This window comes from Hirundo rustica, chromosome 2, assembly GCF_015227805.2.
Source record: "Hirundo rustica isolate bHirRus1 chromosome 2, bHirRus1.pri.v3, whole genome shotgun sequence".
NCBI classification, from domain to species: domain Eukaryota; kingdom Metazoa; phylum Chordata; class Aves; order Passeriformes; family Hirundinidae; genus Hirundo; species Hirundo rustica.
The window spans coordinates 8,399,405-8,426,678 of NC_053451.1; the positions used below are offsets into that span (position 1 = coordinate 8,399,405).

Here is a 27,274-nt window from a genome sequence, read left to right on the forward strand (position 1 = left end):
GTTTATACTGACTTCTCATCCAAAGAAAAAAGACAATAGACAGTGATCCTGGACATTGATAAGCATTTTCAGTTAGCTACATTTACTTTCAAAATTTAATTGTTCCTAAAGCACACAAGCTCACTCACCTCACAGGGATGAAACTGTCACCTACCTACACAAAAATCTTTTGCTAGCATCAATATTTGGTCAGATATGTCACTAGAGGAGACAAAGAGAAATGATACTCACAGTCTCTGACTCCAAGAAGAAGAAAAAGCAAGTTTATTATTATGATCTCCCATATATAGATTCTGGACAATGACCAGGGATTGGAGAACAAGGTTACCACCTCTCCATCCCACTGGCCAGGCTAGAAGTCAATCAGTTGACCCTCATCAGAAAGGAATGTGAAAAACAACTCTTGTTTATGTTACAATGGTGAGAAAACTCGACTACAGAACTGTAAACAATCAGAAAGCTAATAGAATATAGCAACACTGATATGAGTAATTACTCAACCTTGAGGAAAACATCATACTGCAATGGACACTACTCAACAAAGTACTGTTTGGGCTCTGGATTTGTGTTTGATTTTGTTACTTACAAAAATGATAGGAAATTTCTTTAAAAAACATTTTAAATAGCATTAGTCCATGACATTTATTTTCATTTTACTACTTAGAACTACAGTACACAATGAAAAAGACATTCTGAAGCTCTGTGACCATCCATGGATTTTCTCAATTTTACAGCTAGGAGTAGAAGATTACTTGCTCACAAGCATTCCTACAATATTAGTTTGTCTGTACAGCAGACAAATGTAACTGCTTACCTTGTCTAGATATTACTTGCACACTGAGTTGCACTGTTCCATCTGTTTTCACTCCTTGATCAAAAAGGCTTCGATCTGGGTCCAGCTTGATAAAAGCATTAAAAATTAAAAAATTAAAAAATATGTATTAGTTTCATAGTTATAATAAACTTATTCTCCTTTAAACTTTAGAAACACTTGGTGCCTGTAGCAAATTTTCTGAAGAAGTGTGCGAATATTGTTAGTACTGGGTAGACAACAGTACATAACAGAAAAGATCTGATCACATTTGAAACTTGCCACTCTGTTCAATTTAAGATATTTTTGCCTAAAGGAACAATTTTTACCTAAAAGAAGCAATGCAATATGGGGAAGTACCTTCACTACCTGAAAACTATCTACAATTCCTTCTCTGAGTTTTTAACACCTTCATAAAAATTATTATCTTTATAACAATATTCTCCTGTTGTTTCTGGAAAAGCCATGGATGTCTGACTGCACCTTCAAATAAAACATGTAGATAAATGAAATGCAAAACAGTTATGCTGTCTAAAATATAGCAATGCCTGTAAAAACGGGGGGATTTCTTGAGTAATGCTTTGCTACCTCTATAACTCAATAATACAGAAACCTTTTCTATTAGATTCAGAATCAGATTAGACTTATGGAAGTTAAGCAGGAACAAATGATGTGGGCTGCCTCAAGTGAAAGTAGTATGGTCATCACCCTCATTCTTCTTTCACTTGAAAGGTGGTTTCTTAACCTCACACCAGGAACTCCAAGAATATTTTGAATGTATTTACACTGAGCTAGTGTGTACTTATTACATGGTCTGATGATAATGAACCTGACACAAAATTAAACTCTTAATTGTAGTTAATATTCCACATGAAGCATGAATTCCACAGACAATGGAAAAAAGGGAAAAAATGTGTAAAACACTTCTCTATTATGAAGTTAAATCTTTCATAACCTTTTAATTTACCTGGATATCTTGCAGACAGATCTCGTGTGCATCCAAGGAACACTGCAGTCTGGGTTCCAGCAACTTCTTAAGATTTCCAATGGGTTCACTGATGTCAATAGCCTGACTCACAAATTCTGCTGTGGTGTAGGTTTGCTCGACAATGCTTAAATAGCAAATAACGTAATAAATCATTACCTACATGTTAATAGAACAGGTATAGGAAAGCTTAATAAAATTTAGAAGTAAACTAGATAAAACATAATTTTAATATCATGCAGTATTGATTTGAGTACTCTTCATTTGAGTAGAGAGTCAATTACTAAATTGAGTTCATTAATTTTACAGTTGTGTAATTCTTCCTTCACCCTGTCACCACTAAAAAGCTCAGGTATATACCAAGATTCAGATCACCTCTTTCTAGAGAGTAAGCCATGGTTAGCATATTATATATTGTTAATTTTCATGCAGAGTAAACTAATTTTATTTGCTTTGCCTAGACCGTATTTAAAAGATATTCAAGTTAAAAGCAAACACAGAAATAGACAGGGAAAGCAGAAGGAAAAAAATGCTCACACTCATACATAGCAACCTTCCATGTCTTTTTACCAGTCAGCACAAGAATAATAAGCTTAACACATAAAAGGGACAACCAGAAGGAAGTACAGAAACATGAAGCCTTGAAGGAACTATCAGTCAAATGACATGGTTGTCCCTCACTACCACAACAGTACTGGCACAGGCATTCGGAAATGTCACTGTATCATGGGTTGGCACTATTTTGTTTTCTGGTTATAGAGAAATGTGAGATGATTTTTCCCTGCCCTGACCATGCAGTAGTTTGGGGGGGAAGGACAGGGACCTATCAAAAAGCTGGCCGGGATATTGGCAGCTAGGTTGACCAATGGGAAATGTCGATGCGACTTTGGAGGGGACATTTAAAACTAATTTGTTGCTGATCGGTCTCTCTCGCTTTGGAATCAGCCATGAGGTAACATCGTAGGTGGCTGGGCCAGGCCCCAGTTGGGCCCTGCTGCCCCTCTGGGCAGCTGGGTCAGGCTCAGCCGGGCCTCTGAGGGCCGCTGCCTGCTCAGGGAGGGCCTGGGCCAGCTGAGCCTCTTTCCCCTGCTTGCTGGCAGAGAAGAAGAGCGGCTGCAGTTCAGCAGTGCTGGCCACGTGCTCAGACCGTGGCAGAAAGCACCAAGACATGGCCCAGCTTAATCGCTGCTGGCAGCAGAAAAAGAAAACCTGTAGCTTCATAACAACTCTGAGCCGAGCAGCCCTGGTTGAGACCGAGGGATGGAAAAAAGGACATCTACCAGCTTCCTCCATCAGCAAAGCTTTGCATTTCCTTCAGCTCATGCAGCCTTGTTGCTTGCATGTGGCCCTTGCAAACCCAGGCAGATTTAACCCTTTCTTAGCAACACAGAACTTTTAAAGCACAATTCTTCCTTGAAAGAAAGAAGAGAGAAAACCCAGAAGGTACGTGGAACAGACACAGAATGAAGTCAGTTAGATTAGAAGTGAAAGAACTAATAATACTGGAATAGGATTGAAGAAGTGGACATTTTTAACCAGACTTCTCTAAGGTAAATTATGGAGAAATGAACTGCTCTTTGCAGCATCTTAGTGTCATTGGGTAGAATGCGATTCTAATCAAAATTGAGGACTGATGTAATTGTGATTTATTTGGGAACTTTAAAGCCCCTGCTCCTGGGTTAAAAGGAGGTCTCAGCCTTTGAGACAAAGATGATTTTAGACTAGAAAAAGTATTCATAAATAGTACCCCAGATACACTGAGAAGCTTTGCTGATAGAACATCACAGTCTGCGAAAACTCCGGGCAGCAGCAGATGTGTGACATTGGGAGCACTGGACTATTTTGTCTTGTGGCAAACGTCTTCATAAAAAGATCTTAGAGAGACTCTTCTCCTAAAAAGTAATGAGTAGTTATGTCTAAATAGTGAAACTGACTGAAAATCCTAAATTGTGTCTTTCTACGTTGTTCAATAAGAAAGTTAATAGTTCATAAGAGGAGAGAAGCATGTTTTAAAGTGTCATTGTTTTAGTTTAAGTTTTCTTTTTCTCAACTTTCTTTTTTTTTTCTTTCATTCTTTTAGTGTATGTTAATAAAACCATTTTTGTTCATTTTTAAGCTTAAGCCTGCTTTGGTTTTTTTCCTCCTAATCTCTCCCTCCCTCAAAAAAGAGAATAAATACTAAAACCCCTACATTAATTGGTGTTTCTGCCCGGTTTTATTAAATTAAACCATTACACACTGTTAAGGGACTCATGTTATAACAATGACCTTACACAGTTGGGCTCTCTTCATTTACACACAAGGAAACCAGAATGTACACAGATAAGAGTCTGTCAGTGGTAAGAATACACAAGGAACTTAGAACAACAAGAAACTAGCAAGTGGCTTTGAATCAATTCTCCAGAATAGATTCTTAAAGAGTAGTTAACCTAACCAGCCTCAGTTCTTTCTACCTGTCAGACACTGAAATGTTATGGTTTATGGCTTAAACATCTTTATGAAAGACTTTTGCCTATTATAGCAAAAGTAGGTAACAAGAGCTGCATGGAAGACCACTGCACCCTGAATGGGCCTCCTGACTGAGGCCCTTAACTGCAAGTTAACAGAGATAAAATGACTCAAGTCTGGGCTGGGGTAAAAGAATACATTCACAAGAGGATTAAGCCCAGCACCTTTGAGGGGGGAAGGCCATAACCCCAGGTTTTTCTGCTACCAGGCTCCCACAGATCCCTACACCAAAGGGGGAAGGAGGAAAGGTTTTGGGTGTGTGTCACAGCCTCTGGCCACATGCAGTGAATGCCCATCCTCCACTGGGCAGACTGGCCCAGCTGTGGGGCCTCCCACCCCTGGAAGGCCACATCTATATGAGGGACAACAGAGGGAGTGTCATGGCCCGTCAAAGGCCAGCCCCAAAGGCATCCCCAGACCCTGCACCAGAGCACTGCACATGATACTACAAGATGCAACAGTTTCACAGTCTTGCAAAGGACAGTCAAACCTGTCCCCCCCCCCAGGGAGATACCTGTGTCTTCCCACCTGCCCAAACATATATTAATCCATTGGATTCTATACTTTTACGTGGGGACGCTCACCACCAAGAAGACCAGATGGAGGAAAGCAACAAGATATCATTGGGACCCTTGGAAGGGTGATATGCTTCTGCTTAAAATTTGTCACTCTATTTGATGTCACCCCCACCTCTTTTTCTATCTCATTTTTTCTTTCTTTTCTCTACCTTTCTTTACCTCTTTCAATATTAAATAAAATATATAATTTTTTTGGTATCAATATCTAACCTCATTTGTTTTTAATCAACTTTTGGGGTATATTTCATACCTTTCTGGGTTTGATCTATTTTATTCACAGAGAATTAGTTTTTGTTGCTCTTCTGTTCTTAGACCGGATTGTAACACCTTATCCGATGTTCTGAGCATCTATCCTACACATTAACTGACGCTTTCAGCTCCCAAACACAGCAATGAAAATTAGAAGGGAAGCATTGGAAACTAAAAATCCAGGCTGAGGTAATTAAATCAGTGGATATCCTACTTCAGTATGTATGATTTCAATGGCCCTAACAACAGTATAGTTGATACTGAGCATCATTTCTGCTCTGTTAAAAACAAATCATCCTGCAAAAATCCTGTATAACAGTAAAGCAAAGGACTGGAGATATAGAAAGGTTTCTCTCAATTACACAAAGATTCACTGAAGCAGAAAGGTTTGCAGCACACACACAGACATACTACTACAGACATGAAAATAGGAAAATTAAACGTATTAGTAACGTAGCAAGAGATAACCAAACAGTTTGGGATTTAGATAACTAAGGCCGAGGAGCATCAGAGCTCTATACTGTCTTCTTACAGTGGATACATTTCAACTTCTGGAAAACCACCATTTTATTAGATAAGAAACATAAAAACTAATTTGTTAATTGCTGCCTAAGGATTCCAAAAAGCGACAATACATACCTTTCTTCAGTGCATTCCTGTTTCTCAGTTCCATCAATTTCAATTTCTATCAGCTCCTCAGCCTCTCTCTTAGTCATGGCTGCAATGTCTTAAGAACAGAGCTATAAACAGAAAATAATTTTTTGTGTAAGTCACAGACCAAGATGACTGGACAATGTTTTGTGTCCCATCACACATTTTTAAATCCAATACCAGAACAGCCTTTTAAAGCCAAGAATTCATCTTAAAAAAATAAATCCAAAAGCTAACACAGATTTCACAAAATATATTACCATACCTGTCCTCAAACAAATGTTTTAGAAGCAAACATGGAACTATTGAGACATTTGCACAGAGCCCAAAGCCTGAGTCTCTTGAAGGCAACCAAATTAATGGATTTTTTGTTGTTGTCGTTGCTACAGGCCACCTACATCAAAGCACATCTGAAAATTCAAGCTACCTTCCTAACATGGGTGAAAAATGCTTATAAATTTAAGCAGCATTTTATTACATGAAATGCTGAAGGAGGCAGTAAGGGAGAAGATCTGTGATTTCTTCATAAGTAAATAAAGTCAACAACAAAGTGTTGACTACCCCATCTTTCCACTCATGCCTCCCACAGGTGAACAGTTGATGATGACAAGAGCACAATGAACAGATCTTGTGAAGTCCCAAACTAAAGCATGATGCTAGTAATGAAAGGAAAAGCTATTCTGTGATGACATTCTCACTAACGCTGCAGATTCTCATGCCCTGTAGAACACTGGAGTCTGTTGGGAAAGTAACTGGGAAACAACAGAATTACAGCATTTGATCTGTAAATACACAGCTTGTCTGGTATTGCTGTTTTTCACTAACCAGCACATATAACATAGCTATAAAATTAGTATGATAAAAACCAGGCCAAATTATATTAATAATTTACAATAGATAACATCATGAACTCATAGCAAAAGAAGCAGAAAGAAGTACAGAGGAAGAAAGGAAAAAAAAAGCTGGAGAAAAAGCAACACATGACTACTATTTAAATATCCAAAACAGAAGAGGTCACCAAGATTTCCGTTCTGGAATCAACCTTTCCCAGGTACTACTCTATCCCAAACCCAACTATTAGCAAGAATATCTACTGAAGACAAGATAATAAAGATGTGTATTAATCTTTAAAACTTCTCAGAAGTAATAGTAACCAACTATGTTTTACAGCTGCTATGTAAACTATCTAAAGAAATTCAAACTACTCATCATCTCCCTCAAAAACTATTTTTTAAGATCAGTTATTAAGAAATCAAGTGCTGCATATGGTTCATTCTGTAAGAAGCTACTAAGGCTATGAAGTGAAAAATCACCTTATCAGTATCTCATCACTAGAAGCAAACCCAGAACCTGTCCCAGATCTGGATCTGTGAAAATCTCCACAGTGCCAGTGTAGTGTCCAGTGAACAGGGCCTCAGGAGTCCAATTTCTGTATCACTGAATCTTGCCTATTATTCCCATGATAAATGTAAAAGACTGAAACACAACTTCTGAAGAATGCAGGCAGGCTTAAATATCTGAATGCATTGACACCCTGCATGGTTACAGGTGATCTGTCATACTGTTCAAAAATATTACAAAACTGAGATTTGAGCAATGTCTTACTGAAATTCCCAAAAAACCAAAGTGGTATGACAGATACAGCTGGAATATATTTGCACAGATGATTTGGCTTAACAGATACCAGCTCGACCAGCCTAGCTCAAAGTAAACAACTCCCTACACATGACACCTCAGCCAACTCTTTTGAAGCACAGATGCAGCCATATCATTGGCCAGTGAGCTAGGTGGAATTAAGACCCTTGACCAATCATGTCTGTAAGCACGGGAAATTTGGAAGCTCTATAAAAGGAGCTGCTAAACAATAAAGAGTGGCTGTTGCTACATGATGTTCAGGATGTTAATGTCATGTCCCTGTCTCCGTCAACGGCGACACCTGGTGACCTCCTGGCTTGATAGCAACAAGCGACTGTGGTATTGCGGGGAGACAGGGGAGCAGCAGGATTGCTGTGGATAGCCGGTGAGGCTGCAGGAAGTGGTGAGATAGTGCTGCGGAACTGCAGAATATTGCTGGGAGAAGCGGTGGGATAGCGCCGCAAAGCAGTGAGATTTGCTGCAGACAGCCAGTGAGGTTGTCACAAGCTTGCGAAAGGAAGCAGGGTAGGGCCGCAGGGCAGAGCGATTGCTGCGAACCGGTGAGGTTGCAAAAGGTGGCGGGATAGTGCTGCAGACAGCGGAATTGCAGCAAAGTCCCAGCAGAGCAGCGGAATATTGCTGCGGAAGACAGCAGAGTGAGCCACGTGGGTCTAGATCCCCCTTCGTGGAATAGACATCACTGGGAACATGGAAGCGGGGGGCTCAACACCAGAAAATCTCACTCTGAAGGTATGGACTTTCTTTCTTAAAAAGAGAGGGATAAAACATGATGAACGGGCTCTTCTAGCCCTTATATTGTGGTGTGAGACCCACGAATTAAATGTGTCTGAAGGGGACGCCCTAGACTTAAAAACTTGGGAGCGGGCTGGCTGAGATATATTTGTCTCAGCCTCCACAGGCGATGAGACAGCCATCAGCGTTATAAAACTCTGGAGGCTCGGCATGGACTTAATAGAACACTTGAAGAGGGAGCGGGAAGTGAAGATGGCAGAGGGATAGCCGCGGGTGCCCCCCGCCGAGGCAAGCGGCAAAAGCGCAGCGCCAGTGGAGGCGGCGGGAGGCGCAGACGCCGCGCCAGGCGAGTGAGATAGAAGGATGGGTGAAGAAGCCGCAGCTCGCTTTGAAGCCATCTGGGATTGCACTGCCGCCCCCTGCAGGGATGCCATCCCAGCAGAGCACCCGCCAGTCACCCAGGACGGTACTACAGTCCTGGGTGAGAAAGCACCGGTGGCAGAAAGTGCTGCAGCCGTACCCCACTTTGCTGCTCCATGCTCTGCCACCCTGTGTCCTGCCAGACCAGCAGAAACCCCTGAGACCACCCCGTGTTCGACTGCTCCGTGTTGTGCCGTGTTGGCAGGAACCTCTGCAACCCCTCCAAGCTGCAGTAAGATTGTACACAGCTGCTACGAGATGCCTGTGAGACGTTAATTTTGAGGAACTATGGATTTTTAGGAAAGTTAAGATAATAAGTTCCTGAATTAGCTGAAGTAGATAGGTAATCTTTGTTCGCAGTTAACAGAAGCCGGATCTTAGATAAACTACCCCGGATCTTGTAACTCATTTCTTGTCAGGTTTATGTTTATGTAGTTGTGCTTGTAATGAAAAACAAAATGTGGTAAATAGGACATAAGATAGCTGCAGATTTCGTGCTTAAAGGACCCATTGAACACAGGAAACTGTAAGTTCTACCAAGGAATCATTTGTCATGAATGCATTGAAAAGGTAGAAAGGTCAAGACGAGGAAGACTCATCTTACTTCCTCATTTTGGGTGACCCCTCCCCAAAATAGACCCCCTACTCATTTTAAGAAACGAAGTACGCATGCTTAATAGCCTTTTTGCCAATTAGCATATGAAGCGAGGAATGGGAGGTGACAGGGGTATGAATATGCATTGTATTTTGGGTATTCAACACTTTTGTAAATAAAAGGCTTTGTAATTACCTGTGAATTTCGCAATGCGATTTAGGGAAACACCCCGCCGTGCTGCCCGGCCGTAATAAATATACACTTTCTAACGTTAAACTGTTAGAGAGTTTTTGTCCGTCACAGCTGGGTATCGATATTAGATCAATACCCATATTTCTTTAATAAGTCACCTGCTTGCCATGAGGCCGCACCTGCCACTGGCTGCTCTGACACAGTGCAGGTTGCTAGCTCCTGCCAGGTGCCCGGGTACTGCTGAGCTCCCGGCCACTGCAAAGTCCCATCTGCTGCTGAGCCATGCTCTGTGACCCCCCGACTGTAATAGCTCTGTCACTGCACCATGGGGATGTCCGGCTCTTGCAGAAACAGGGTTCCCTACAGCTATTCCAACTGTGCCTGTGCAAAGATTTGATCAGCGCTTGCAAGAGCCATCTATACCCTCTGTGAGCTGTACGGGCTGCACGGTTCCCATGGTACAGAGCCACAGATCCAACCGCACCTGGGCAGCCAACAGATCAGTGCGCACTAGGACCTATGCACCTCCTGCTACCACATGCGTTCCAGGACTGCCTCCTCCTGAGATCAAGTGGGCCAGCTCCAAGACCACGCCTCCATGGGGCTTGCTAGCACCTCCAACTCAGCCCTCTAGGGGTATGCCTGTGTCTCTGACCCAGCCTCCGCGGACAGGTGGGGAAACGCGTCACCAGGAGTTCCTGGAGACATGATACCCCGAAGCAAAGCCGCTGTCCTGAGTGCACTGCCCCTGCCAGAGTTGGAGCTGTCCCTGGAATATATACCGGCAAGGGACGCAGGAGATACCAGCAGAGAAAGCCAGAGCCATCATCACTCTGCAGAACACTGTATTTCATTTGCAATTTGCAACTGAATCTGAGCTGCCGCTCTGCATCAGCAGACCAGACAAACAATTGTGTTTGTGTCACCACGGCTTTCCATCCGAGCCTTTCTACGCCTTCGGCAACTGCAAGTTTATTCAGGGCATGGGCAAAGTCCCTGCGGGGAGCCCAGCAAGTGAAAAGCAGCAGCATAGGCGGTGCTCCTGTAATAATTCTAATTGTATGCTATCTCTTCAAGCAGAAATTAACTGATGTGTTTTTTCAGAGTACCTTCCAAAGAAGAGAAAATATTAAGGTATCTCTTTTCCTCTAAATCTTACTATTTCAGTTATGGGATTTGAAAATCTAAAATGAGTTTTGTTCTCAGTCACTTAAAAATTGTGCAACAATATAAAGCTCTAAAGCTTAAAAGCAATGCCATTGCCCCATATTGTGGGTTTCTTTGTTAAAAGAAAAAAATTCAGCTTTAATCATACTGTTATTTTTAATGGGTTTAGATCATAATTTCTCTGCTCTGAAACTCTTTATCTTTAAGGGGCCACTGCAGCCCTTTTCTGTGCTAGAAGCTTCACGCCACCAGTCATAGGGGCAAGTGAGCAGCATCCCAGAGGTATTCACCTAGACTTCATTACCTTAGAGTGCTAAAAGAGATTTTCTTGGTGAGAAATAAAGATATTTCTATTCCAACCATATTACCCATTCACAATCCAGCCTTTTTGCTGAGTCAACACCAAAAGAACTAATATTTTCCAGTTATAGATCTTCTTTAAACACCTGTGTTACAAAGATACTGCTCTCGTTCAATACAAGACTGTAGATGTCATCTCCGGGGAAACGAACAGCCGAGCGCAAAGCAGTGGCATGCTATGACACAAGAATCCCTGTCCAGTGTGCCAGGAATCACAACCAACCATGAGGTTCACAGCTGCAACACATCATATCCATCCAAGTTACAAGCCACAATGCCCCCAGGTACCCGTTTGGAGCTGTGCACAGCCCAACTAGTAATGATGACAGATTGTATCCATCCTGCAATATCCACAGAACAGCTAGGTCCTGAACTAAAACCTCATGAATTTTTAATAATGGGAGTGAGCAAAGTTCATGCCTAAGGATTTTGTTTTACCAACTGTACTGTCTGTAACATCCTCACAAGCAATCACTGTTTTAGCTATCTGTCCTGACCCCCTGTGTTTCTTCCCTAAAGGACTAATCATAGCACAAGCTCTTCTCCTACTAAAGTCATGCAGCGACACATCATTCATTACTGGAACAAGAAAGATCACCTGTGGGTGGCCACATCTCACCTGTGTCCTAAAGCAACTCGGGAAGACCATCACTCTTGCAGGCCTGATCAATACCAGTGCCAATGTCACTCTGATATTGAAAAATCAATGGCTGCAAGATTGGACCATCCTACCTATGCTGAATCAACTAGCATGAGGAGTCACTGTGACAGTTTTCGCAGCTTACACCCTGTCACTTTTGAGGGACCCGAGGGTGGCATTGCTACCAACAAGACATTTATAGATATAGTCCTTTGGGGAAGGGACATTCTATCACATTGGGGTCTGAAAATAGAAACAAAATTTTAATAGATGAGTGTGACACCTTAAAACATATATGGACCTCTAACACACCTGTTTGGGAAAATCACTGGCCCCTACCAGCAGAAAAACTTGACGCTCTGGAACAACTAGTACAAGAACAATTAGACCAAGGACATCTAGCTCCAACTTTCAGCCCTTGGAATATTCCAGTTTTTTTTTTTTTAATCAGAAAGCCAAACAGTGGAAAATGGAGGTTGTTACATGATTTCAGAAAAATTAACAAAGTTATTGTAGAGATGGGCTCATTGCAAACAGGTTTACCTTCACCAGTTATGATTTCTAAAGACTGGACATTAACTGTTATTGATTTAAAAGACTGTTTTTTCTTTAATATTAGTCTGCATCCCAATGACGCACAGCCGCTTGCCTTTTCTACTCCATCTATTAACTAGCAAGCTCCATTAAGGAGATACCATTGGAAAGTTTTGCTGAAAGGCATGTGTAACCCACTATCTGCCAATGGTATGTTGCAGAAATACTTTCTCCAGTTTGTGCACAACATCCAATTTTCCTCATATTGCACTATATGGATGATCTCTTAGTAGCAGCTGAAAATGAAGCATCCATACAGGAAAACATCAGACCAGATCATCTGAGCAGTGCAGGAATCAGGATTCACTGTAGCCAAGGAAAAAATACAGCAGCTTCTTCCTTGGAAGTACTCAGGTTACAGGATTACAGAACGGAGCATAACACCACAAATGCTTCAACTGAGAGACAATCCAAAAACACTTAATGAAATGCAGAAACTTGTAGGAACTATCAATTGGATCAGTCCTCTGCTAGGAATTACAAATTAGGACTTAAACCCTTTATTTGACTTACTAAAAGGAGTCACCGTATTAAATTCACTGTGAGAACTCCCCAAAGCTCAAAATGCCTTGGAAGAAGTCCTACAAGCCATCCAATTGCATCAGGCACACAATTATAATCCTAACCTATCCTTTTTGTTTGCAATTTTTGGAGAAAGTCCCCAACTTCACAGGTTGATTTTCCAATGGGATCTGAAGAAGAAGGACCGTCTGGTAATACTAGAATGGGTCTTTCTGTCTCGACAAATGGGTAAAACTATAACAACCTACCCTGAAATTATGTCTCAGCTCATAATGAAAGCCAGATCTTGAATCTTTTCTCTTTCAGGCAAAGATTTTGCAGAAATATTTTTGCCAGTCAAATCTATATATTTAGAATGGTTAATTCAAAATTCAGAAGTTTTGCAAATTGCCCTTGGAGATTTTGCAGGAAAAATCTCAGTTTGTTATGCTAAACGTAAGTGTAATGATTTTAGTTAAAACCCAGTAGAAACACTAATTAAATGTAGTGGTTTCACGTTTGCCAAATTCTGTTTGCTAAATTTAGTGTAGTGGTCTTAATGTTTACTCTCTTTTTGTGGGAGAGGATCAGGAGAAGTAAAACAGGCTTAAGCTTAAAAATAAACAAATAGTTTTATTAACACACACTAAAAGAATGGAAAAGTTGGGGAAAAAAAAAAAGAAAAAAAAAAGAACCTTCAAAACACTCGTCCCTCCCCTGACAAACTGTTAACTTTCTTAGAAACAACACAGAGACACAACCTGCGATTTTCAGGTTTCACCATGTAAACATAATCTTTCATCACTTTGGGAGAGGAGTCTCTCTAGAGTCTTATGGAGTCATTCACCACAAGACAACAACAGTCTTGTGGCTCCCAATGTCACAAATCTGCAACTGCCTGGAGTTTTTGCAGTTTCACCTATTAGCAGCCTTTCCCTTAGCTACTCACAGGCTTCTTAGTGTATCTAGGGTACTGTTTAAGAATGCTTCTTCTAGTACAAAACAAGGATTCCCTTCTTCTATCTCTAAAATCATCTCTATCTCAAAAGAAATAGAGACCTCCTTTTACCCCAGGAGCCGAACATCTCAAATCACTCTCTCTCTAAAATCATCCTTATCTCAAAGGCTGAGACCTCCTTTTACCCCAGGAGCAAGGGGCTTTAAGATTCTCACTTAAATCTTAATTATATCAATCCCCAATCTTTGACTAGAACTAGTATTCTCTCAAACAACATTAAGATATTACAAGAAACAGTCCATTTCTCCATAGTTTACACCAGAGAAGTCCAGTTAAAAATGTCCACATCCTCAATCCCTCCTTCCAATAATCTTTATCAGTTCTTTCACTCTTGCTCCACTGACTTCATGACGTATCTTTTCTACGTCCACTCTGTCTCCTTCTTCTTTCTCTCAGGGAAGAGTTAGGCCTTGGAAACTTCATATTACCAAGAAAGAGTTAAATCTGCCCGGGTCTGCAGTGGCCATGTGATCTTGTCCTCGGCAGCAGTCTCTCCCCTGCTGCATCTCAGATCGGCTGGGCTTCTCCTCTCCACTCTTTTCCTCTCCACCTGGGAATCACCGAAAGAGGGTGGAGGGAGGACTCTGCCCACCCCCCAGTGACAATCAGGGCAGCCCCAGCCCAACTGGGCCCATAGCAGTTATCAGGAGCCCAGCTGAGATCCCTCCCTGCTCTGGGGCTCTGGGGCTCCAGGGATGTTTTCGAAGTAGTTGACATTAAGCTGCAACCTTTCCTCCCCTGCTGGGAGCTGATGGAGCCTGACTAGGCCTTGGACCAGCTCCCCCACCAAAGTGAGGAGGGGCAGGGGGAGCAGCAGGCCCCACTCGATGTTACCTGTTCAGCCTGTCAGAAGGAAAAAAGGCTGACTTGAACAAAAGCAGGATTTATATGGGTACTTCCCAAAGTCACATTCAACATTCCCAGTGGTCAAAGCAGATGCCAATATCCCAAACTAGTCTCTGATAGGTCCTTGTCCTTCCTAAAACAATTCTAAGGTCCTGACAGGGCAACACTCCACATTCCCCCCTAACTAAAAAACCAAACTGTGCTAACCCATGACAATAATTTATTAACTTCACGTTTGAAATTAATTCAGAAACCTCTAAGGAGTCATACACCCCTAGAGGCAATCACCTTTTTTACAGACAGCTCAGAGAAGTCTCAGAAAGCTGAAATTGCCTGGCTGAATCCAGACACCAAAGAATGGGAATCAGGCATCAAGAAAGTAGAAGGCTCTACCCAGATTGTGGAGCTACAAGCTGTTGTGCGTGTTTTCTAAGTTCATGTTTCCTTTCAGGTTTGTTTTATGTTACAAGTGAGGGAGAAAGCCGAGAGATCTCTGCTCAAAGAAGTTTCAATGACCAGTTGTACAGTTTACTTAAAATATTAATCTTTCTTCTTGACAGCAACCTTATTTTATCACACACATTGGATCACACACTGTCCTCCCAGATTTCATAGCAGGAGGCAATGCAATGACAGACCTTCTGGCAATGACAATACAGAACACACTGCCAAATGTTATTGAACAGGCTTGAATAACCCATGCGTTCTTTCACCAGAACATATCAGCCCTGGTAAAAATGTTTAACATCTCTCAAAATCAAGCTAAAGCAATAGTCCAATTTGAACATGACAGACATCCAGACTGCCAAAAACTAGCCATCCCAGCAATATCAACAGGGGTAAGCCCCCGAGGTTTAAATAGTATACAGATATGGCAAACATATGTAACATAGTATCAATAATCTGGAGAATTCAAACACATACATCTCTCTATAAACATGTTTTCAGGAGCTTCAGCACACAATAGAGAAAGGACAAAAGATGCAATTAAACAGGCCCGCATCCTACAAGCCTTCTCATCCCTAGACGTTTCTCAGGAAATCAAAACAGACAATGGACCAGCTTACATTTCTCACAAATTACAGCAGTTTTCAACATGCGGGGGATCAAACACAGTGCAGGAATACCTCATTCATCCACAGGCCAATCTATTATAGAAAGAGCACACAGATAACTGAAAACACTCCTGGAAAGACAAAAAGGGAGGACTAGAAGTGCTGTCTACAGTAGAAAGGTTAAATAAAGCTATATATGTCTTAAACATCTTAAATAATTCTTTTATGGAATAGATACCCCTAATTTTCAGACACTTTAGTAACACCGCTCAAGCAAAACTCAAGAAATGGCAGCCAGTGTTCATAGAAGATCCTGAAACAGGACAAGCTTTGGGGCCCTATCCTCTTATAACATGGGGGAGAGGTTATGTGTGTGTTTCCACAGGTGTAAGCCCTAAATGGATTCCTGCAAAAAATATCAAGGCACAACTGCAGCAGATGGAAGAGCAGTAGAACACACCTGAAGAAGACCACACAAAGGACATTGAGTGACCACAGACCATAGCTTCAAAAGGACTGTACATCTTGACGCAACCCAGCAGTATGAACACTAGAACATTTTCAAAGCAGAGACTGAGATTTTATAAAGTTTGCACTGGTTAAAGATTACTCAGCAGAGTATTCTTTGCACTGAGAAAGTTTTTATAAGTTATTGCTATAATGTTAAATGTTATTATCTTGTTTTCAAATTTTATGTTAAAAATGTTTAAAGGTTCTGTTTGTCACAGTTCTATATAAAGAAGAGAATATAGTTCACTTGAAAACATCTTGCCAGACTTAAAAGGAAATTATAGTTCCAAAGCAATGAGAGACTGAATTTCAATCTTAAAAAATTAATAATTGAAATAATTGGCTGGAAAAGAAGAAAGGGTAACAAATTCAAAATAATTTAATCCATAAAAAAACTACAGTTGAGTTACAGAACCTAATTATAAAGCAATAATAAGTTATTAGCACAAAGGGTGAGAATTTTTTCAAGGTAACTTCTTTTTTTTTCCTCTTTTTTGTACTAAAATTAAAAAGGATGAGATGTTGCAGTGCACCCCCACACCTGAGCAGATGTTCCCATATTAGGAAAAGAATTTAAACCTCACCCCTGAACTCATAAGGAAGATGAACCAGAAACGTCTATGCTCTTTGGTCCAGTGCCAAGACAAAAGCACCTGTTGGACCCTTGAGCTGGTCCTCAAGGAACGTAGCTATTTTCTATTGGGCAGCTTGCCTAAAAACCCTCCTAGATCGTTGTATACTTAAGAGAGAGCACAGAGATTCTCGGGGCATTTTTGGCGTGTCTTAGCAGGTACAAGGAACCTCCCCACACTGTGCACGGCTTTTATTCTTTTTTATTCTATAGTTTGTTATTTTTGCTTTATTTATAATATTTTTGGTTTTTCAAAACACCTCTGATCATGCCTTCTCGCTAATTATTCTTAAGCCATTTCTGGGAGGTTGCTGGCAGCCCTCTGAGTGTGATGACCCTTCACGGGGCTAGTAACATGCTGGCCTCACACACAAATTCATCAGGGGAGTGTGTAGTGAAACCCCACAGAGCAAAGTAGTGAAAGCTGTTTACACCTTGAATCACTTAACAGTACCAGAACAATCCCAAACCCCAGCAATCTTAAATCACTTCCTACCACTGCAGTCATCCAGAGATGTCCAGCCACCTAAAACTAAAGTAATGGTAAAAGACATTTTCACAAAAAAGTGGGAAGGTTCATGGGACCTCATTACATGAGGACATGGGTGTGCCTGTTTTCACCGACACTGGAACATTATGGATACCCGTCAGGCGTGTTTGCTCTGCTCTGTGTCCTGCTCAGGACCAGAGATAGTATCTTCCTGATGAAGCTGCAGCAGACATTGTGGAGCAGTGAGTTAAACAACTTGTGCAAAACGTACATAGTCATCTGGGACTCTTCCTAGACAACAAGTTTATTTAAGGGAAAAAACTAAACTGGACAAGTTGCTTTTCCTGTTTTTGATTTTCCCACAGTTCTAAAGTTGAAATGTTTCCTGTTCATAGAGTTACGTTGTAAATTTGTAACTTCAAAGTAATAAACCTGCAGTATGCCAATTTGAGAGTTTGTAATCCGTGGTAATCCTGCCTGACAGCTCCTGGGAATGGACGTAACATTTTCAATGACATATGGGATGCATTACTGGCTATGAGAGGCTTGTCAAGTAAAATTATAGGTGCCATCGAGCTGCCCGGTCATCTTATCCGGAAAGGGGCCTTGCAGGTAAGATAAGAGAGAACACTTCGCATTTTTATTAAACTGAGAAGGGGGGTACCATGACAAATACAGCTGGAATATATCTGCACAGATGATTTGGCTTAACAGACACCAGCTCGACCAGCCTAGCTCAAGTAAACAACTCCCTAGACATGACACCTCAGCCAACTCCTTTGAAGCACAGATACACCCATATCATTGGCCAGTGAGCTAGGCAGAGTTAAGACCCTTGACCAATCATGTCTGTAAGCATGGGAAATTTGGAAGCTCTGTAAAAGGAGCTGCCAAACAGTAGTGGACATTGCTACATGAGGTTCAGGATGTTAGTCATGTCCCTGTCTCTGTCAACAGCGACAAACTGGTATGATAAAAAAGGGGTGACTGTCTTTTCTGTATTAGCAATCAGATTAAAAACACAAAACAAAGGTAAATTATCTTTTTTTTTTTTTTTTTGTGATGAAATGAGCTTACCAGTAAGATCACAAAGGGGTTAGGCTGGGATTTCTGTTCTTTGATACATCCATACGTTATTTACTGAAAACACAGCGCAAATTTACAGAAAGAACTTACCATCTTGATTGATTTCTGGCAGAAATATTCAACATAGCTAAATGCAGAGCGATGCAGAGTGATAAAATATTACTGCCCATAGTAACAGCACTCAATTAGGTAAGGCATTTAGAAGTCTCTATGGATTGGACTCCAAACTGGCAGCTGGACTAGTAACTGTTCCCTCCCTCCTCAAAGGCAGTTCATGGTTGAATCTCTCAGGCTTTGTTATATTTTTGGATCCCTCGAGGGGCAGGAAAAACACAAAGAGCAAGTGCACAAAGAGCAAGTACACAAAGAGGAAGAAAGATGGTTCTACTGAGCATAGATAGAAAGAAGGGAGATGGGTACAAAGAATAACAACATAATATAAACATATAGATTCATTAAAGTTCATAGAAGCCTAAAGGGGAAAATTATTCAGTCTTCCCTATACTAGCATAAAGAGACTTCTTACAATATATACATTTCACATGAAGTTTAGCAGTATGTTCCTAAAGGATGATGCAGAGTTTGAAAGTGAAAATGGGTTCAGATGGGACTGAGCTGCCTGACCCTTCCCAGAAGGCTACTGAGAGAAGACTCAAAGAGCCTGGCTTGCCCGGAGGGCTCATTTGGCAGGAACACTGCAACAGCAGCATTTGTTAAAAGGAGCATAAAAACTGTGGTTGATTCCTGGAAGGTTCAGTCTACTGCTTTCTGCTTGTTTTTACTTTTTCCTTCAACATAAGCCCTAAAACTTACCTATTAGCCAAGAAGAAACCTGACCTCCACTAACATACAAGAAAAAAACACCTGTCAACAGAGCCTTCTTCCCTTGTATGATAGCCCAGAGCTACTCCAGTATCTTTTACAGTAAGAAGAGTAGTCCCTTTGTTCTGTTTAAGATCAATCTTTTCCCTAGAACACAAGGAATTAAGCAAGGAGTAAGCCCACTGTGAAATAGGCACAAACTCTCTGAGTAGAATTATGTTTGCTATCCTACCAGGCAATTGTGAAATGGGGTCCAGTTCTGGAGCTCATACACACAATCAGGTGATACTGAAGCCCAGACACTGGAGTTATCTATGCCCCAGAGAATCTCCGGTGTGTGGAGCACATGGTTCTTATCCATCCATATTATCCGAATTATAAATACCAACACAAAGCAGGTAACAAAGCAGATAGCCTGTCCTTTACAGATCAGCCTTTACAACTCATGAGCCAGTTCAGTTTTATGACGGAGATGGTGGAGCACCGAACAGCACCAGATTTAATGTGTTTAACTTCCCTATCAACAGCCCAAAGTGAGAAAATAAAGCCAAAATGGGAACTGTGGCTGTGCAGGATGTACCTGCCTGAACATTAGGAAGCAAACTATGCAAGATCATGGGATCATTTAGGTAGGAAAAGATCTTCGAGATCATCATGACTGAGCACCATGTCAACTAGACTATGGCACTAAGTGCCACATCCAGCCTTTCCTTTAACATCTCCAGGGATGGCTATTCCACCACCTCCCTGGACTGCCTGCTCCAATGTCTAATCACCCTTTCAGTCAAGAAATGCCTCTTAGTGTCCAACCTAAACCTCCCCTGGCAGAGCTTAAGACTCTTACTGGTTTGTGGAGGTGCAGAGCCCGACCCTCACCTGGCTGTAATTGTAAAGAGAGACAGGGTCCTCCCCGGGCCTCTTTTTACCCGGGAAGTGTCCCTCCAGCTCCTCCTCATCAGACTTATGCTCTAGATCCCTTCCCAGCTCCGCTGCCTTTCTCTCGACTTGCTCCAGCCCCTCTATGTCCTTCGCGGAAAGAGAGGCCCAGCACTGGACACATTACTTAAGGGGCTTCTCACCACTGCAAGGGGAGAACCACAAGACGCCACATCCCGTTACGTGTTCACCCAAAACAAGGTGTTTACAAGTGGGGATAAATTTTCACGCGCCGGGGAGGCCTCGCGAGCCCCGCCGCGGAGGCACCCGATCCTTAATCCCGGGGGCCCTTCCCCGCGACTGCCGAGGCGCCACCTCCCCTGGGCCTCGCTTCCCGCGGCGCCTCCGTATCGTTGTTTGAACCCGAAACGGAAATGGGATCGCGGGAGCCGCCAGGGGAAGAAACGGAAACAAAACACGGGCCAGGCCGCGCTCCCCGCCGCCACCGTCCGTCCGTCCGTCCGCCCGCCCGCCCAACTTACCGACACGTCCCGCTGCCCGTCCGCGTCCGGGAACTTCCCCAGCTCCGGGTCCAGGACCGGCTCAGGGAGCTGGTCCAAGAGCGAGCTGCGCCAGGATCAGGGCGGCGCGCAGGCCCAGCGCGGGGAAAGCACGCGACAACGCCGCGCCCCAGCACGAACTACGACTCCCGGCGGCCCTCGCAAGGGAACTACGGCTACAGCGGCCCCGGAAAGCTCCGAGTCGCTTCCCGTCACTTGGAAGTGGTTCTGTGCGGACACGGTGGGTGCTGAGCTGTCCCAGGCCTCTTCCCGCGCTACCCCAGGTCCCGGCGGACACTAAGAGGGGCCGGACGGTATGCGAGGACGGGGAAACCCTGGGTGTGCGCGGGGGCGGGCGGCGGCGGGGGAAGGTGGCGTGGTGGTTCCCGGCGCGCATCGCGAGGGCGGCGGGGCCGAGCAGAGGCGGTGTTTCGGCCAAGGTGACTCTAGGGAGGTTTGCTGCGTTGAAATTGTCATCTTTTCTTCTACTTAAGAAAAAAGCGAAGAGTGGAATTCACGGTTTGTATGGGTTGTTCTTTATCGGTTCCGTACCGAACGGGCCGCGGAGCTGTGCCCGTGGGACCACGGTGCGCTCGGGTGCTGGAATTTCCCCTCCCCCCCATGCTGTTTTAAATAACCTTTGAATACCTCTCTGCTTTAAAGTCCGAAGTACATTTTTCATTCTTCTTTGTACATTTATCTTAATAATAAATTAATAAAGAAAATATCTTTTAATTACTTTCCTGGTTTCAGCTCCAAGCTATTTTTTCCTGCTTTTTTATACATTTATATCGTTGTGACTAATTTTTTATTCCTGCTTTGGTGTTTTGTTAATGGTTAAAGCAGCAGTGCCACCATGATCCTGCGACAGATCTTGCGGCTTTCCTCTCTTTTCCACTCTGCTGTGTCCATTCATGTGCGCAGGAACATTGGGCTCTCTGCAATTGTATTCAACAAGACAAAAGAACTCGACCCCCGTTCAGAAGCTCTTTCTTGGACAAGATCAGAGAGTACAACACGAAGAGCAAGTAAGTAAAGGAAACTGTCTTAATGAGGGGGTTGATGGCAAAAGGGGAAAATCTGTTGATTTTGACATAAAACCATCAGACATTAAGTATTTGATTTTTGACTATTAGATAGTTTTGGAGACTGGTCTGTAAATATTTAAAGTGTGTTTTCCTGCAATACTTAGTGATGGTTTCACTAGTCGGAAAGCTTGTTCTTGCATTATCTAATAGAAAATATCAAATTTTTTCCCTTAAAAAAGAAAAAAATCTAATGTCATGCTTCTTGAGCAGTTAAGGCACACAGTTAAGGTCTCTTGCACATTGCACAAATGTATTGGTATGTTAATTTTTACCCACCTACATGCTCTATAAATAGGGGAGGGGAAAGCCAAACAAACCCTGTATTTCTTTTTATTTGGCTGGGGTAAACAGTTATTCTGTAGTCTTGTTTCCAGAAGCTGAATGGAAATAGCATCCAAAAGCAAGTGAGAATTAATGGAATTATCAGGATGGTTCATTACAAGAATCTGAGATTCCATTTGAAGGAACTGCTTATCTTCAGTTAATAAGCAGATCCTTCAAATGGAATCTTAGATTCTTGTAATGTTTGAATGAACTACTGACCAGGAAACTAAAATTATAGTAATTCTGTATAATTTATTCTTGGGAAATATTTCTGGGAAGGAATCAAGACTCTTCTTAGCTCTACTGGTGGAAGATGTGCATATCCTTACCTACAAACCCATCTGTGTAGAGAGGCAGATATTTGGTGGTTTTCCCAGTTCTACGCACAGATCCTGTGCTGGTACAACAGGGTGCTGGCAATCTAAGGAGTTACTATTTTAGTTATCTGATGTTTGAATCTCAAGAAGCTTCTGTTGTGGTGTGGTTTTTTTGCTTCTTCAGCATTCAAAATGTGTTCTGTTGGTAAGAACAATTAAGCTTTACTAAGTGAGACAACTAATTCAGAGATAGAATCAAAAATGTTGTTAGGAATTCACACCTGGAACAAACAAACAAAAGCCCTGAGAGCCTCCATACTCATCAGTGTTTTTGTCTCATAAGACTACCTTTTGTCTCAAAAAGAGTTTTTCATCCCTAATAGTTGGATTTTCATCACTGATAACAGAAAACCTTTACTTTACCCTGAAAATCTTGTTTATGTGTAAGGTAAAGAGGCCCTAAGGTGTCACATCTTGAGTTTTGGAAATACTTTAAATTACTTCCTTTGGTTGGTAATTGAAAAGGTTTTAATTCATAAATGGGCTTGAAAATGTAGAATTTTCCATTTGAAATGTTAGAACAGAGTTGTTAATCACAACTTTTAATGTTTATTAGGCAAGCTGGAGGGCCTGTTGATGCAGGACCCGACTTTCAAAAAGATATGAATGAATCCCTTGCAAGACTCCAACGGGCGTATGGTGAGGGAGATCTCACCAAGTTTCCAGAATTTAAATTTGAGGGTGAGTTAGCAATCTTACTGAATTCTAATTGAAAATAGAGACATGTTCACTCTCAGGTTTTGGGGTTTTTTTAATTCCCCTTTAGTTTGTACATTTCTACCATTAATTTTGTGTAGAATGCCCTCTGGGAATCTTATGCTTTTGCACAGTTCACATCTGTTTCCATGTGACTCCTATTTTGATTATTTGCCTCTTCTAGCAGAGATGTGGTCTTCCTTATACTAATGATTAACAAAAATTGCAGTCTTACCAGGCTATCTTAATTGTCCTTCAGACACCCTAAAACAAGAGCTCAGATAGTAATAGCATATGGTCTGTATTTTTTTCATCTTGCCAAAGAGATAGCTGACAATAATGTGCATATCAGTTAGTCTTAACATCATCTAAACTGTGACTTTTTTGATTTTGTAAGCTCTTTGGGAATGCCACTGATTTCAGAAAATGAACATAGGACTTAACCTTCTTACTTATGAATATTTTGTGGCTAAATTATATTAAACCTTTATTTTCAGCTGTTTGGATATGACTTCTGTTTGACTGCTCTAAGTTTGTTTTAGCATGGAAGGGAAAGGGCAGACAACATGAGGCTTGATTGGTATCTGGCAGCCAGCTAAGGCCAAGCCAGCATAGTCAGCAACTTGTAGTTCTGATCAGACTGTCTAGGCATTCTAATTTAGATTAGGAGCACACCTGAAAATGCATTGGGTTTTAGCAGTATTTCAATTGGGTAAAGTTGGTGTCAGGTTGTTACTGGTGCAGATAAACTAGAATACCTGTAAAGTAGGATCTATGGTTTTTCTTATTTTTCAACAATTTTAGGGATGTAGTTTCTCTATATTCAGTTTTATTTCTGTGTCATGTGTGAAGCTATGCGTATTAAAATTTTACTTGTTTTTGTAAGGAAAAAGAATTTGTGTGACCGTAGGAACAGAGCAAAGCACAGACACAACATGACTATGTTCTTTTCCACTGTTGCCTATCCTTGATCTAATTTGGATTAGGTTTCAAATTGTAATTATATGACTAATTATATATGTAGCAACTTGAATTTTTTTACCTTAGGGATGCTTGCTATAAGCTGAGTCTTGCCTCTCAGACTTTGTATTAAAAACAGCAGGCATTAGTAGCCCAGGTGTCCAAAGCCCTAACGTTTGACATCAAGAACTCCTTGGTCAGTGTTTGCATGTGCGGAGTATCTTGCTGAGTCGAGTTGAAATTGTGGGCTCCTCTCTGTTAATATACACTGATAATACACTAATGAAAGAGAGAGAAGAGCTTGATTACTTGTTTTTGTATCAGAGATATGTTGGAAATATTTGTCCAGTAACACTCTGGTTGATTTCTTCAGTTTCTCTGCTGTCTTCTCCCCTATCCCAGCTGTTGCTAAGAGCTGTTCTGGCAGAATATTACTGAAGCTTAGCCTTTATACATAACTCCTGCAAGGTGAAAAAGACCTGTCTGCAGCCTAGTTACTGTATACTACTATCCACATTTAATCAGAAAATGGGGGTGTAGACTGCAGTGTACTGCTTTAGCTTGCCAATGTAATGGTTAGTTTTCTTTGAATTATAAACCAATTGTAGTGTTTGAAGATGGAATAAAAAGAGACTAATAGGAATTTTCTCTCCCATTCCTCCTGTAGAGCCCAAGTTTGAGGAGACTCCGAAGTGATCTCTGCAGCTTGTATACGGAACAGCAGTGTACAGCCATGGAGTTGCTGAACATGTGATTTAATAAATGTAGTGCTTGTTTGGTTTCAGTGGTGTGAAGCAGCTCTTAACTGCATGGTGAGCATAGCTAGCTGTGATCATAAACTCTTACATGACAGAGGCATTGAGTAGTGCTACTCAATGTTAACTACAAAATTCCTTTGTGTGCTATGTTTTAACGCTTAGATATTGTAACACTCCTAATGATACACCATAAAGGAACTGCTGGTTCCGTTGAGTTTAGCCAAAAAGCTTCTGCAGAAAAAAAAAACCTCCATGAACCTTAAGTCTGTAGCAAAGCCCTACAGTAGTGATGGAACTGCACAGCCAAAAGCATAGGCACAAATGCCCTATTTCTACACTGCATCAATGAACACAAAGGTAATGAAGTTAATCTTCCAGAAGAAACTGAAATCTGCTAAAGAGGTTTTAAGGTGTGAATTTCTGCAACTGAACTATTGACAAAAACACTTCCGCTTCTGAGGAGCTATTTGTTCATAATAAGTATTATCTGAGAAGCTACATAAACCCTTCAACAGTTAAGAGTCTACTAGAAATTGAATTGTACTGACATGATTTTTCTTCAGAGTGAAACTACATATGCAGTCTACAGAGCCAGAGAGACTTCCACATAAATCACTAAAACGCTGCTTGAGCTTTAATTACAGGAAGATTTATTTTGTCAGCATGGTGAGTTTATTTCTGTACAGCTACACACTATGAAATTTTATCAGATTTGCCAAAATCATCTCTAAGTCCTAGTAAATCAGAATTACAGGAGAAATTGAACCCTTGACAGTGGTTGAGACACAAGCAGTGAGGTCATGTATGAAAGTTACTTGAATAGATTGTTCCAAGCCGCAAGAGTGAATCTTGTATTGCTCCATGTACATATGAACAAAATTGAGAAGCTTTCACACACACAATTAAATTGAATATACAAGCTGTTTTCTCTTTTAAGTTTTTTGGGAGGTTAGTTTTTTTAAATACCATCACAACTAGGTTGACTAAATATTGGCAGTTTCTATTTTCAGCATGTAAGACATGGGAACTATATATAGTGCAGAGGTCAAAAGATCTCTTGGTGTTATGGTTTAACTCTGGCTGTCAACTAAGCCTCTGGCTCACTCCCTTCCCACTCCCCCTACTGTAGGGAAGGGAATTGGAAACAAAACTCACGGACTGAGATAAAATAGTTAAATAATTGAACCAAAGTAAAAATAAGGGGAAAAGAGAGAGAGAGAGAAAGCCTGAGAAGTACAAGTGATGCACAGCCTGTTCCCCAGTAGAAAATGGCCCCTCCTAGCCAACTTCCCCCAGTTTATATACTGGGCGTAATGTTCTATATCCCTTTGGCTAGTTCAGGTAAGGGTCCTGGCCTTATTCTCTCATGGCTTGAGTACCTTCTCACTGGCAGAGCATCAGACACTGAAATTCTGACTCAGGGTAAGTACTGCTGAGCAACAATTTAAATAGAGTGTTACTGACGTTATTCTCATACTTATAAAAAAACCCAGCTCTGTACCAGCTACTAGGAAGAAAATTATTTTCCAGCTGAAACCAGAAAAGTATCTGCCGCTTATTCCATACCATTTGTGTACACTTCGCAATACACCATCACCTTTCCCATCTTTTTATAGATGCACACACATACCATTTCCTTAATCTATAGGCAATCCCCAAGAAGTCTACTGAATTAATTTAGTCCATGACTTTTGGCTTACGACAGTCATGAATTATGACTGTCATAAACAGTTTTTCATGGCAGAAAAGTGTCCAGGGAGGTTACAACCACCAGCAGGGAAACAGACCAGACAAGTCTTTGTTATAAGCACGAGAATCCATTTATTCCCCCCTACCCCGGGCTGGGGAGGGGTTGAGAGTAAAGAGGGGTGAAGACAAAGAGGGCAGCAGGGGCAGGCTCATGCATTTTGTCAGGTATTCCAGGGGAGGACTCTTAGGTTTGAGTCAAAGGGGGGGTGATCAGATGTCAGCCTCCTCAAAACAGGGCTCCACTACTCCTCCCTTTATAAATTGGTTAAAAGGTGCGATGAATAACTTGTAATAAGGGGATTCTTGGGAATATGACTTACTGGTTTGCAAAATTAAAATTAACATTATTAAGCTAAATTAACAAGTAGTAGAAAAGCATTTGAGACTTAATTACAGAGAATCAAGTAACAGAATTGATGATACTGAATTAAATGAATACATTTTCACTTAATGAGTTAATAGTTCAATCTCCTTTGGCTTTTGCTCTTCCTACCCGAAGGGGTGCAGTTATTTTATCTCTTGTTTACGAAAGGCATGGTTCTTACTTTTTGGTCTTGGCTTTGGTACCGGTGTTGTGTGGGTGTTATTATTGTAGGTGACGATGACTGTGAAGCGAGGAACGGTGAAAGTGGCAGTGAGAGCTCTCAGCAGCACATGGCAGGGTCCGGCCTTCTGTCGGGACTGCGCAGTTTCACCACGCCTCTGCCGCGGCGGCTGCAGGGCACCGCAGAGCCTGGCACTATCTCCGACCAGCCCCGCTTCACCTCTTCCGCCGTGCGGGCCTGGGGC

General features: G+C 41.7%; 2 protein-coding genes across 2 annotated transcripts in view; one reads left to right on the forward strand and one right to left on the reverse strand.

The window, feature by feature from the left end:
- The window catches only part of GABPA (GA binding protein transcription factor subunit alpha), a 47,612-nt gene extending 26,737 nt beyond the window's left edge, over window positions 1-20,875 (reverse strand). The window contains exons 1-4 of the mRNA XM_040054955.2: window positions 20,516-20,875; window positions 5,771-5,871; window positions 1,779-1,923; window positions 815-899 (exon numbers count right to left, since the gene is read on the reverse strand). Coding sequence (XP_039910889.1) covers window positions 815-899; window positions 1,779-1,923; window positions 5,771-5,847 — 307 coding nt within the window. The 5' untranslated portion in view covers window positions 5,848-5,871; window positions 20,516-20,875. The remainder of the gene's footprint in view (window positions 1-814; window positions 900-1,778; window positions 1,924-5,770; window positions 5,872-20,515) is intronic.
- Window positions 20,876-20,941: 66 nt separating this feature from the next.
- On the forward strand, window positions 20,942-25,655 carry ATP5PF (ATP synthase peripheral stalk subunit F6). Its single transcript, XM_040054958.2, is given in 5 exon segments — window positions 20,942-21,052; window positions 21,377-21,506; window positions 21,509-21,561; window positions 22,879-23,003; window positions 24,646-25,655. Coding segments are annotated over 4 exon segments (324 nt in total). The 5' UTR covers window positions 20,942-21,052; window positions 21,377-21,389; the 3' UTR covers window positions 24,675-25,655.
- The last annotated feature ends 1,619 nt before the right edge of the window (window positions 25,656-27,274 follow it).